The sequence below is a fragment of the Chaetodon trifascialis genome, chromosome 5, assembly GCF_039877785.1.
Source record: "Chaetodon trifascialis isolate fChaTrf1 chromosome 5, fChaTrf1.hap1, whole genome shotgun sequence".
Lineage (NCBI taxonomy): Eukaryota > Metazoa > Chordata > Actinopteri > Chaetodontiformes > Chaetodontidae > Chaetodon > Chaetodon trifascialis.
Window position 1 is genome coordinate 31,206,798 of NC_092060.1, and position 11,959 is coordinate 31,218,756.

Consider the following 11,959-nt stretch of genomic DNA (forward strand, 5'->3'; position numbering starts at 1 on the left):
ACACACACACACATATATAATTGTTTGTCAATATATGTTATATATATATAATATGTGCCCTGCAGTCGGCTGGCGACCGGCTCAGGGTGTACCCCGCCTCTCGCCCATTGACAGCTGGGATAGGCTGGAATATATATATATATATATATATATATATATATATAAAATGAGTGTTTTCGTCAAGAGATTTTTATTATGTGTTGTTTAATTTTACTGTGAATTTACAATATTTTCCCTTAAAATATTTGATTCTGTGTGTTAATAGAACAAACAGCTGTATGAATCTTCCTAGATTTTTGTTTCTTTGATCATTTAAAGTAATAACCAGGACTTTTCTGACATGAGCTGATTTTCCTCAGGGATCAATTCTGCCTTCAAACGGACATGTTCTCAGACCAACTTTCATATTCAATGTCACAGATGTTTGATGGACAGCTGTGATGACGACAGCAGTCATGTGAGCATTGCTGTCAGATAAACGTGGCTCTGACGGAGCGACACCTCCTCATGCCGTCTCAGACATCCCACACTGACTGGACTTAGTCAGCATGGTGACCTTTGACCTCAGGCCTGATGATGATGAGGAGGAGTGCGACACGTTGTTGCTCAGAGAGGACGGTTTGTCCTCCGAGTTGCCACGGCAACACAGAGCACTCCTGGCCTTCTCCCTGAACTCCACCGACACAAAATAGAAGATGAAGGGGTCAATGCAGCTGTTGAAGGTGCTAACTGCTAAGCTTATCATGTAGGGGACGTAAACGTCCTCACCATCTCCATCCAGTGAGCTGTCCATGTAGGTGAGGAGGAGGAGAATGTTGCTGGGCAGCAGACACACAATGAACACCAGCAGGACCAGCACCGTCACCCGTATGGCGTGACCGTAGCGCTTGCCTTTGACCAGCAGGGTGCGCAGCACAGCGCAGTGGCAGAACAGCATGACCACGAAGGGCAGCAGGAAGCAGAAAGTGAACAAGGTGGCAAAGTACGGCAGGAAGTAGTTCTCCTGCTCCTCCTCGGGTAGTGCATCGTGGCAGGTGGTGATCTGCAGCTCGTCCAGCACGTAGGTCTGCCGCGACACCAGCAGCGGCAGCATGGCGGCCAGTACCACTGCCCACACTGCCACCGTCATGTACAGAGAGGTTCGCCGGCTGCGTAGCGTCTTGGCACTGAACGGGTGAACCAATGCAATGTATCTGTCCAGAGCCACCAGTGCAAGACATAACACAGACCCGTACATGTTTCCATAAAACATCGCCATGATGATGCGGCAGAAAGGCTCTCCCAGTTCCCAGTGGTTTCCTCTGAAGTGGTACACGATGCGGAACGGCAGCGCGATGAGCAGTAGGCAGTCTGCGGCAGTGAGGTTGATGAGCAGCGTGGTGGACGGCAGCGGCTTGGTCCTGAACAGCAGGACCCACAGAGCCAGCAGATTGGAGGGCAGACCCACACTGAAGGACAGCAGGTAGAGGACCGGCAGGTACAGATTGGTAGTTGGAGCCTGGATCTCCTTCAGCTGCTTCTCCTTCAGAGTGGTGAAATTACAGGTTGTCTTCAGTCTGAACGCCCGCAGACCTGCAGAGACCAGAAAACACGTCAGTCTGTCTGTAGACCTGCAGAGACCAGAAAACACATCAGTCTGTCTGTAGACCTGCAGAGACCAGAAAACACGTCAGTCTGTCTGTAGACCTGCAGAGACCAGAAAACACATCAGTCTGTCTGCAGACCTGCAGAGACCAGAAAACACGTCAGTCTGTCTGTAGACCTGAAGAGACCAGAAAACACGTCAGTCTGTCTGTAGACCTGCAGAGACCAGAAAACACGTCAGTCTGTCTGTAGACCTGCAGAGACCAGAAAACACGTCAGTCTGTCTGCAGACCTGAAGAGACCAGAAAACACGTCAGTCTGTCTGCAGACCTGCAGAGACCAGAAAACACGTCAGTCTGTCTGCAGACATTTAAATTAGTAACGTCTGATGAAGAAACTCAGCTCAACTCATCTGTGTTTATACAGCACTTTAAAAACAACCACAGCTGAAACAAAGTGCTGTACATAAATAGACGAAACAATATAAAAACAATAAAACAGGAATACACTAAAATAATTTTAATAATTGACAATTAAAGTCTAGTCTAGTCAAGTCAATTTATTTCTATAGCACATTTACAAACGGCTGAGCCGCACAAAGTGCGTCACATGAAAGTGCTCAAAGTGCAATAAACACAGGAAAGAACTAGGCAAAAGGAAAAGAGTTAAAAGACATCGACTACAAGACTTAAAATGAAACAAACAACAACAAAAAAAGATCATTTAAAAGGTAACTGAGGGATTCCTGGGGAACATAATCACTAGCATTTGAAAAAGCAGACACTAATCAAAGGCAAGTGAAACGAGGTGGGTCTTCAAATGGGACTTAAAAATATTCAGAGTCTGAGCTGCACGGATGTGGAGGGGGAGGCAGTTCCAGAGTCTGGGGGCTGCTACTGCAAAGGCTCTGTCCCCCCTGGTTTTTAATCTGGAACTGGGCACCTCCAACAGCAGCTGGTCAGCTGACCATAGTGCTCTGGAGGGGGTATGGTGGGGTAAAAGATCAGAGGGGTAAGTGGGGGCCAGACCATGAAGAGATTTGTAAACAGTCAGTAGAAGTTTAAGATCAATGTGGTAATGGACGGGGAGCCAGTGGAGCGATGCGAGGACCGGGGTGATGTGCTAGCACTGTTTTAAAGAACACACACAGGTTGTGACGACTGGACTCATTGATGTTTGACAGGTATTTTCTTTTGGTCTCTTTAACTGCTCTGGTAGCAGTGCCAACGGTCCTTCAGGATTTGGAAGGAAGCCTGCGGCTTGTCCGTCTTCCACCTGCGCCCAGCTTTGCGGCACTCCTGCAAACCAGGGCTCAGATTTAGCTTTGGGCTGCACAGTGTTTAATGGAGCCACAGAGTCCAGTATGGTTCGGCAGGAGGAGTGAAACCAGGAGCTGAGCTCCTCTGTGCTAACAGAGGCAGGACGGACACAGAGCCGATCCAAAGCCTCACAGAACTGACCGGCAGTACAAGAGTTACAAATCCGACGTCTCTGAACAGGAGCGCTAGATTTAACCTCGAGAAGGCAACTTCAAACAAAACAGGCATATGATCAGAAATCACACCGCCACAGATAACCCATGAGAGACGACAGGGTCTAATGTGTGTCCATGTTCAAGACCACAAAATCCAGCTGATGAAATCTAAAACACACATCACCACATACCACAACATTTCTTATTATAAAGGCCTGTCTCTAATTGTGGACATACATTTATTATTATCCTTCTCTTGACTGTTATTTTATTGATTATTCAAATCGTTTTACTCTTTCTCATACGTATCTCCTTTTGTTCAGTTGTTTCATTTTCAAACTGTTTTTAATCATTTTCTGTTTTTGTTTCCTTTTTTTTTCATTTTTATTTTGTCTTGTCAGTCACTTTGTACCTTTATGTTGAAAAGGACCGAGCTACATTGCTAACCTGGTTGTTGTAAACATTCACAGCTTCGTCCAAAGCCAGGGGGGTCCAGCGGCCATCTCCCTCTGGAAGATTTGTTTCCTGTTTACAGTTGCTTTGTGGACTATTTTTCAAGCCATCAGTGATAATAGATAAAATAACACTTTATTAATTCCCCATAGGAGAAATTTGGGAATGCCTTAAAATCTGTACATCATCATAATCATCATCAATATCTATATTTACATCCCTGAAATCTAAATTTTGGCCATCTATATTTATATTTAAGCTATTTGTACATATATTCTGGCTATATATCTTTATATTGAGGCCATTTACTATAATTATCACTTCAAATTGTGTACAATATCGCTTTTAGCACCAGACTTTGTGATTTTATGGACAGGAGCCATAAATAATCCACTGAACTGTTCAGAATGTCACTGGTTATTTGAAGTGTCAGTCATCTGCAAAACCCAGGTGTGATTGGTTTCATCTTCACACAGAAGAGGAAAAAGAGGCCCCTCTGTTAAACTCAGACTATTATAGGCTTCTCTGGTTGCTAGGCTTCATATGGCAGATCGTGATTGGTCAAGTGAGGTGTCATTTGAAGAGAGTAACTGGAGACAAGATGGCGCCCTTCTGCAACCATTTCCGGAGGTTGTAATGGAGAAAACACTGAAGACAAGCAGAAGACGTGCTCGTCGCCTGCTAATGTTAAGGAGAAAACATCTTTTTGTGGGTTATTTTCACGTTTTGGACAAAATCTTTGAACTGTAGTGGATCCTCTGGACCTTTGTGGATGTTTCAGGCCATTTTTGCCAGAGTGTTGTTGATCTGCGGATCACTGAGAGATGTCAGTGGTGAGTTGCCTCAATGTGGCGTCAGTTTTAAAAATGTTGGCATGTATTGAGCCTCCTGTTGTGATTGTATCTAAAGAGAAATAAATAGTAGTAATAGAACTGTGCTCCATTAGTTAGCCTGTCCTGTCAGAGAGCCGGAGGGGAAAGTTATTTTAAAAACCTGACCGATATCTGGACTTCCTGAGATTTCGGGACTTCAAATTAGAAGCCAGCCACTGCATTGTGGGATATTTGTGCCAGCACAGTGGCCGTGTCTAACATACAGTACTACTGCGTATTCTAAGATAGTATGGAAGATTTTTTAATTTTATCTGAAACCATAGTGTGAACACAATAGTCTAAGAGGTGCGTACTATTCCACATATCTGTTATGTATGTGTGTGTGTGTATATATATATATATATATATATATATATTAGTGTAGCCATAGGCATGTTGGTGTGGAATATCTTGACTTCAGCCTTTATGTAGTTGTCCTGGAGGCCTGAAACTTTGGTGCTTTTGCACTTATTCACTGCAGCACTTCTTTAAAATGTTGTATTTTACTTCATTTTATGCATTCTGTGTTCCCTATTTGAACTCTATTTTATTACTGGCATTCAGTGGTTTTATCTAATGTTCTGCATTCTCTTTATTTTCATCCATATTCTCTTTTATTTTAACCATCATTATGAGGAGAAAACTTTGTTCTCCATCTTAGTTTTCAGGAATTTTCTGTCCCTTTTTTTATTATGTCCTCTTAGTTCATGTTAGTTCATGCTTTGAGCTCATTTCTTGGATGAAAGATGTTTCACAAACAAAGTTTAGTTAAAGTTTATTCTTCATATTATCATTTATAGTCACTCGATAGAATGTCCTCACTTTCATAGAATGTCCTCACTTTAATAGAATGTCCTCACTTTAATAGAATGTCCTCACTTTCATAGAATGTCCTCACTTTAATAGAATGTCCTCACTTTAATAGAATGTCCTCACTTTCATAGAATGTCCTCACTTTAATAGAATGTCCTCACTTTAATAGAATGTCCTCACTTTAATAGAATGTCCTCACTTTGATAAAATGTCCTCACTTTCATAGAATGTCCTCACTTTAATAGAATGTCCTCACTTTGATAAAATGTCCTCACTTTCATAGAATGTCCTCACTTTAATAGAATGTCCTCACTTTAATAGAATGTCCTCACTTTCATAGAATGTCCTCACTTTAATAGAATGTCCTCACTTTGATAAAATGTCCTCACTTTCATAGAATGTCCTCACTTTAATAGAATGTCCTCACTTTGATAAAATGTCCTCACTTTCATAGAATGTCCTCACTTTAATAGAATGTCCTCACTTTAATAGAATGTCCTTGCTTCGATAAAATGTCCTCACTTTGATAAAATGTCCTCACTTTCATAGAATGTCCTCACTTTAATAGAATGTCCTCACTTCGATAAAATGTCCTCACTTTCATAGAATGTCCTCACTTTAATAGAATGTCCTCACTTTAATAGAATGTCCTCACTTTGATAAAATGTCCTCACTTTAATAAAGTTTCCTCACTTTAATAGAATGTCCTCGCTTCGATAAAATGTCCTCACTTTCATAGAATGTCCTCACTTTCATAGAATGTCCTCACTTTAATAGAATGTCCTCACTTTCATAGAATGTCCTCACTTTAATAGAATGTCCTCACTTTAATAGAATGTCCTCACTTTGATAAAATGTCCTCACTTTAATAAAGTTTCCTCACTTTAATAGAATGTCCTCACTTTAATAGAATGTCCTCACTTTAATAGAAGGTCCTCACTTCGATAAAATGTCCTCACTTCGATAAAATGTCCTCACTTTCATAGAATGTCCTCACTTTAATAGAATGTCCTCACTTTAATAGAATGTCCTCACTTTCATAGAATGTCCTCACTTTAATAGAATGTCCTCACTTTCATAGAATGTCCTCACTTTAATAGAATGTCCTCACTTAGATAAAATGTCCTCGCTACGATAAAATGTCCTCACTTTGATAAAATGTCCTCACTTTCATAGAATGTCCTCACTTTAATAGAATGTCCTCGCTTCGATAAAATGTCCTCACTTCGATAAAATGTCCTCACTTTCATAGAATGTCCTCACTTTAATAGAATGTCCTCACTTTGATAAAATGTCCTCACTTTAATAAAGTTTCCTCACTTTAATAGAATGTCCTCGCTTCGATAAAATGTCCTCACTTTCACAGAATGTCCTCACTTTCATAGAATGTCCTCACTTTAATAGAATGTCCTCACTTTCATAGAATGTCCTCACTTTAATAGAATGTCCTCACTTTAATAGAATGTCCTCACTTTGATAAAATGTCCTCACTTTAATAAAGTTTCCTCACTTTAATAGAATGTCCTCACTTTCATAGAATGTCCTCACTTTCATAGAAGGTCCTCACTTTAATAGAATGTCCTCGCTTCGATAAAATGTCCTCACTTCGATAAAATGTCCTCACTTTCATAGAATGTCCTCACTTTAATAGAATGTCCTCACTTTAATAGAATGTCCTCACTTTGATAAAGTTTCCTCACTTTCATAGAATGTCCTCACTTTCATAGAATGTCCTCACTTTAATAGAATGTCCTCACTTTGATAAAATGTCCTCACTTTAATAAAGTTTCCTCACTTTCATAGAATGTCCTCACTTTCATAGAATGTCCTCACTTTAATAGAATGTCCTCACTTTAATAGAATGTCCTCACTTTAATAGAATGTCCTCACTTTGATAAAATGTCCTCACTTTAATAAAGTTTCCTCACTTTAATAGAATGTCCTCGCTTCGATAAAATGTCCTCACTTTCATAGAATGTCCTCACTTTCATAGAATGTCCTCACTTTCATAGAATGTCCTCACTTTCATAGAATGTCCTCACTTTAATAGAATGTCCTCGCTTCGATAAAATGTCCTCACTTTCATAGAATGTCCTCACTTTCATAGAATGTCCTCACTTTCATAGAATGTCCTCACTTTAATAGAATGTCCTCACTTTCATAGAATGTCCTCACTTTCATAGAATGTCCTCACTTTAATAGAATGTCCTCACTTCGATAAAATGTCCTCGCTACGATAAAATGTCCTCACTTTGATAAAATGTCCTCACTTTCATAGAATGTCCTCACTTTAATAAAGTTTCCTCACTTTAATAGAATGTCCTCGCTTCGATAAAATGTCCTCACTTCAAACAAACATATCCTGATCTGAAACAGGGGCTGCTGGGAGTCCTACCTGTCTCTACCTGCCCATGTGTTCAAAGGAAGAAGCAGAAGAAGAAAACTTACGGACAGACATGCCGGAGCACTCATCTGCAGGACGAGAGGACGGAGAGACGCTGCAGAGGGGCGACAGCAGAGAGACAAAGACCAGAGTCCCAAAAAGCAACTTCATCTTCTTCTTATCCTTCATTTCTTCAACTTTTTCTTCTTCTTTTCTTGTTCCTTCTCCCACTTCCTGTCACGCTTCTTCTGTTTCCAACAGTCTTCCTTCTCTCTCTGGGTGTTTTGTGTTTGTCTCAACAGCAGCTGCTCTCTTCCTCTTCCTCTAACAGTCCTGTGGCTTTACAGTACAGCAGCAGTAAAGTTGTAATACACAAGTAGTAGTATCAGTAGTATCAGTGATTTGAGGCTTAGCAGTCAGTTTGTGTTGCCTGATCTCAGAGCTGCTGTTGTCGACTCGCCTTGCATGTTGATGGAATCCAGATGTGTGTGTCTGTGTGTGTGTGTGTGTGTGTTTGTGTGTGTGTGTGTGCGCGCGCGCGCGCTTGTGAAGACCGGTAGAAAGACATCTGGTTCTTACTTCCTTAAAAATGTTTGAGAGTTCAGGTTAGAGCCAGGTTTAGGTTCAGTGTAGACTCAGTGTTTGTCTGTGAGGCTTACACTCACAACGCATTTTGTCCTCACAAGTACAGAAGTACACATGGCTGTGATTCAGGCAGGATGGAAACGTTTCAAATGTTTATCTTTCTTCATCAAACAAGAAATGTGTCTGGCCCGTCTGTTTGGCCGTACCTGACCATTCTCTGAACCCCACCCCTGAACAGTGATTGTCCAATCACACCTCAGCTGCAGCAACTGGTCACAGCAGGTCTTATTTAAAGCATCTGTATCTTGCCCAAGGACACTTCAGCATGTGGATGGCAAAGGCCAGGGATCGAACCACCGACCTCCTGATTGGCAGACGACCGCTCCACCTCCTGAGCCACAACTGCCCCTGTGAAGATTCTCAGTCACCCACGTCATGGTTTTCCAAGGAGGGCTGAACCTCTGAGCTACTGGACTTGGTTGTAGAGACTTGGAAATATTTTGAATCTCATTCGAGTGGCTGTGAGCCGTCCTCCGTGGGGGTCATCATCGAGGTCATTGATACCACCTGGGTTGTTAGTGTTCCTGGCTGTGTAACCACATTCTTTAGAGTCACCTTAAAGCTTTTGGATACCCTAACTCAAGGGTGGGAAACCTCTGGCCTCCGGACCATGTATGGCCCACAAGACCATTTGATGCACAAGGCAGCTCATTAAGAAAATTAGTTTTTTTCCAGCAATAAAGACAATTTTCTGAAGGGGTCCCTGAACACAACACACACAAAGCGTTGATATCACATCAGTGCATCATTAAGTAGATGTAAAATGTCGCGCTTTCCAGGAGAAACAGACTAGCAGTTTTTTTTTATTGTTGTTGTTATTGTTCAAGAAAAAGAAACGTCAGTGTGTCTCAGTCAGTTTGTGAGGACGAGCTCTCAGTGATGAAAGTCACACTGAAGAGTCATCACCGCTACAAACATGCTGAACTGGATGAGCTGTAGGGCAAATGCTGTGGACAGGTGGGGGGGGCTCATGGCCACCCTGATACAGTTCCATCCATCCATCCATTTTCTATACCGCGTATCCCTTTCGGGGGAACTGGCAACCTTGTTGCTGTGAGGCACGCGCACTACCTGCTGCGCCACCGTGCCCAGATACAGTTACTTATGAAAAATTTATGGGGGCGCCACTGAGTATGGCACTTTACGAATTTAATGGCCCATGACTGGAAAAAGGTTTCCTACCGATGATCTTACTGGAACTTCGTGAACAGATTCATGATTCACCCTAAGCAAAACAAATGCTACAGCACTGTTATTCCAGACATGTCTGGAACATTTGAGAAACTCAGGAGGATCCCCGAGTTTTCAAAGCCAGCCGAACACTAAGACAGAAACTCTTCCAGCTGAAAGTCCAAACACCAAACACAAGAAAAGAACAAGAAAAGTAATCTAGCGTCTGCAGTCCAGTACAGGGAGGTGTGTGCAGACGGTGTATCAGCAAACTTAACAACCATTAAACAAACGCATGGCTCAGCACAGGAGGACCAAGTCCTCAGGTCAAGACTCACAGTCCACCAGTTCACCTCCACCTGAAAGATAAGGGACACTCATCGGAGGACATACTTATTTTGGACAGAGAAGAGGTCTACGTCTCCACTTCTCCTCCACCTGCAATGCTCTCCTTTCTTCCCTTCACAGGAGATTTAACTATTTATGACTCTAATGACTGTCGTTACAGAGCCAGGAGTGCTAACGTGCGTGATAACAACCCCACAGAGGTTTAATATCTGGGACTCCACAAAAACCAGATAGAACTGAAGAAGCTACTTGGATCAGAGGGGGAGAGTTTTCAAGTTTCTACAGCCAAGTCCAGAAGCCCAAAAACCCTCCTTGGACAAAGAGACTCAAAAAGATCACAAAGACACTCAAAATGACCACAGAGTCAAAACAACTACAAAAGGCACAGCGTAACCCGTCGGTAGTTTGTTTGTCCATCTGTCTCTTGCCCTGCATCTCCCTGTCTTCCGGTCTCTATCAGCAGCTGATAAGCAGGTTTCCTGTCTCTGGAAGTCTTTAATAACTCTCTTGTCATTCTTCTGCAGCAGACCCTTTAAATCAACTCTGTCATTGCCATGACGATGGACACACAAGGACGCAGACAGCGACAGGTTAGAGGGAAAACATAAAGTAACTGATCTGAGTGCTGGAATATGAACTCATACAGGACCTGAGTGAAGTTCACACCTCACCCCTGCTGAAGTCCTGGAGGAGGGGTCCTTTCAGGGTCTTTAAGTCCTATAAGTGGTTCTTGAGGTGCACTGGGAGCTTCTACAGGTCACTTCCTGTCAGGCCACCGTCGAGTCCTGGTGTGGTTACCTTGAATTTCTCTGCCTTACTCTAAAAAAATGATCATGGCTGAACTGAGCTTTCTGCTGCAGTTTCTGACTGTGTCCACCAGATGTCAGTCCTAACCAATCATCGTCACCATCACCATAATCATCATCATCGCTGCCTCTTTCTGTCCTTCTTCTCTTCATCACAGCTCTGTGATGTCTGCAGTGAAACAAACACACTCCCTGTTTGTCATCAGTTCATCAGAGGAGACATTGTCCACGTCTGCAAAGACATTTCACCAAAACTTCATGAGACTTTCAGGCTGTTTGCCAGCGACAAAACGTCCTGGATGGTTTCATCAGGAGAGGAGAAATTAACAACTGCACACCAGGAACACACAATTTGAGCTCAAATGTATAATTGATTAATCAGTTAATTGGTTTTCAGAAAGTTTCCAAAGCAAACAACTTTTAAACATCCTGGATCATTTTGGTCTCTCTTTGGGCTTAGTATCTCTGAGGTTGTGGTGACGGATGTTGCTCTCTCTGATCATTACTGTGTGTCATTTAAAATGGCCACACCTGCTATTCTTAACAAAAGTGGAACAGAGGTAATCAAAAGCGTTATATTAATGATAACACCTGTGCAGTCTTCACTCAGTCTTTTACACCATCACCAACACTCAGCGTCAACTGATGACCTTGTAAATGATTTCAGTTCCAAAGTTATGACTATTATTGACTCCATCGCCCCAGTTAAGACCAAAGTTTTGTCAGGAAGGAAAAAGGCACCTTGGAGAAACACCACACTGGTTAAAGTCCAGAAAAGAGTCTGCAGACAGGCAGAGCGCAGCTGGCGAAAAACCAAACTCCAGGTTCATTATGAGATTTACAAAAACAGTCTCCACACCTATAACCATGAACTAAAGAAGGCAAGGCGAGCATTCCTCTCAGAGATTATCAACAGAAACTGTAATAATGCCCGCACTTTGTTTTCTGTTGTGGACAGACTGACAAACCCCACAGCATCAGTCCCTCCTGAGCTGCTGTCCAACAAGTCATGCAATGATTCTGCAGCCTTTTCTACAAATAAAAATTCAAGGATAAGACAAACAGTGTGCAGCTCCAACTCAGACAAAATGATAAGTCCATCTGTGCCTTCTTGTTCTCCAGTTAATCTAGCACATTTTAACCTTCTAGATCATACAAGGCTGACAGAAACTGTATCACAGTTAAAATCTACAACATGCTGCCTTGATACTCTGCCAACAAACTTTTTTAAAAATGTTTTTCACTGCATAGCTCCAGATGTGTTACAGATAATAAATAATTCTCTTCAGTCCGGTCAGTTTCTCCAGGCCTTGAAAACTGCAGTAATAAAACTTCTCCTAAAAAAAACTAATCTGGATGCTTCAGTAAAGTAACTACAGGCCAATATCAAATCTTCCCTTTCTAAGAAAAA

General features: G+C 42.1%; 1 protein-coding gene across 1 annotated transcript; it reads right to left on the minus strand.

Moving 5' to 3' along the window:
* Window positions 1-421: 421 nt before the first annotated feature.
* On the minus strand, window positions 422-7,822 carry LOC139331464 (proteinase-activated receptor 4-like). The gene is made up of 2 exons (XM_070962932.1): window positions 7,645-7,822; window positions 422-1,572 (listed from the first exon to the last, which is right to left on the minus strand). Exons 1-2 carry the CDS (start codon window positions 7,766-7,768, stop codon window positions 506-508), a joined length of 1,191 nt encoding a protein of 396 aa, XP_070819033.1. The 5' UTR covers window positions 7,769-7,822; the 3' UTR covers window positions 422-505.
* Between the last annotated feature and the right edge of the window lie 4,137 nt (window positions 7,823-11,959).

What these genes read in the sequence shown, in the direction of transcription:
- LOC139331464 (XM_070962932.1), bottom strand. Translation starts at nt 7,768, where the DNA reads ATGAAGGATAAGAAGAAGATGAAGTTGCTTTTTGGGACTCTGGTCTTT. An exon ending in GTGCTCCGGCATGTCTGTCC is followed by an intron (nt 1,573 to 7,644) that starts GTAAGTTTTCTT and finishes TGGTCTCTGCAG; the next exon opens with GTCTGCGGGCGTTCAGACTG.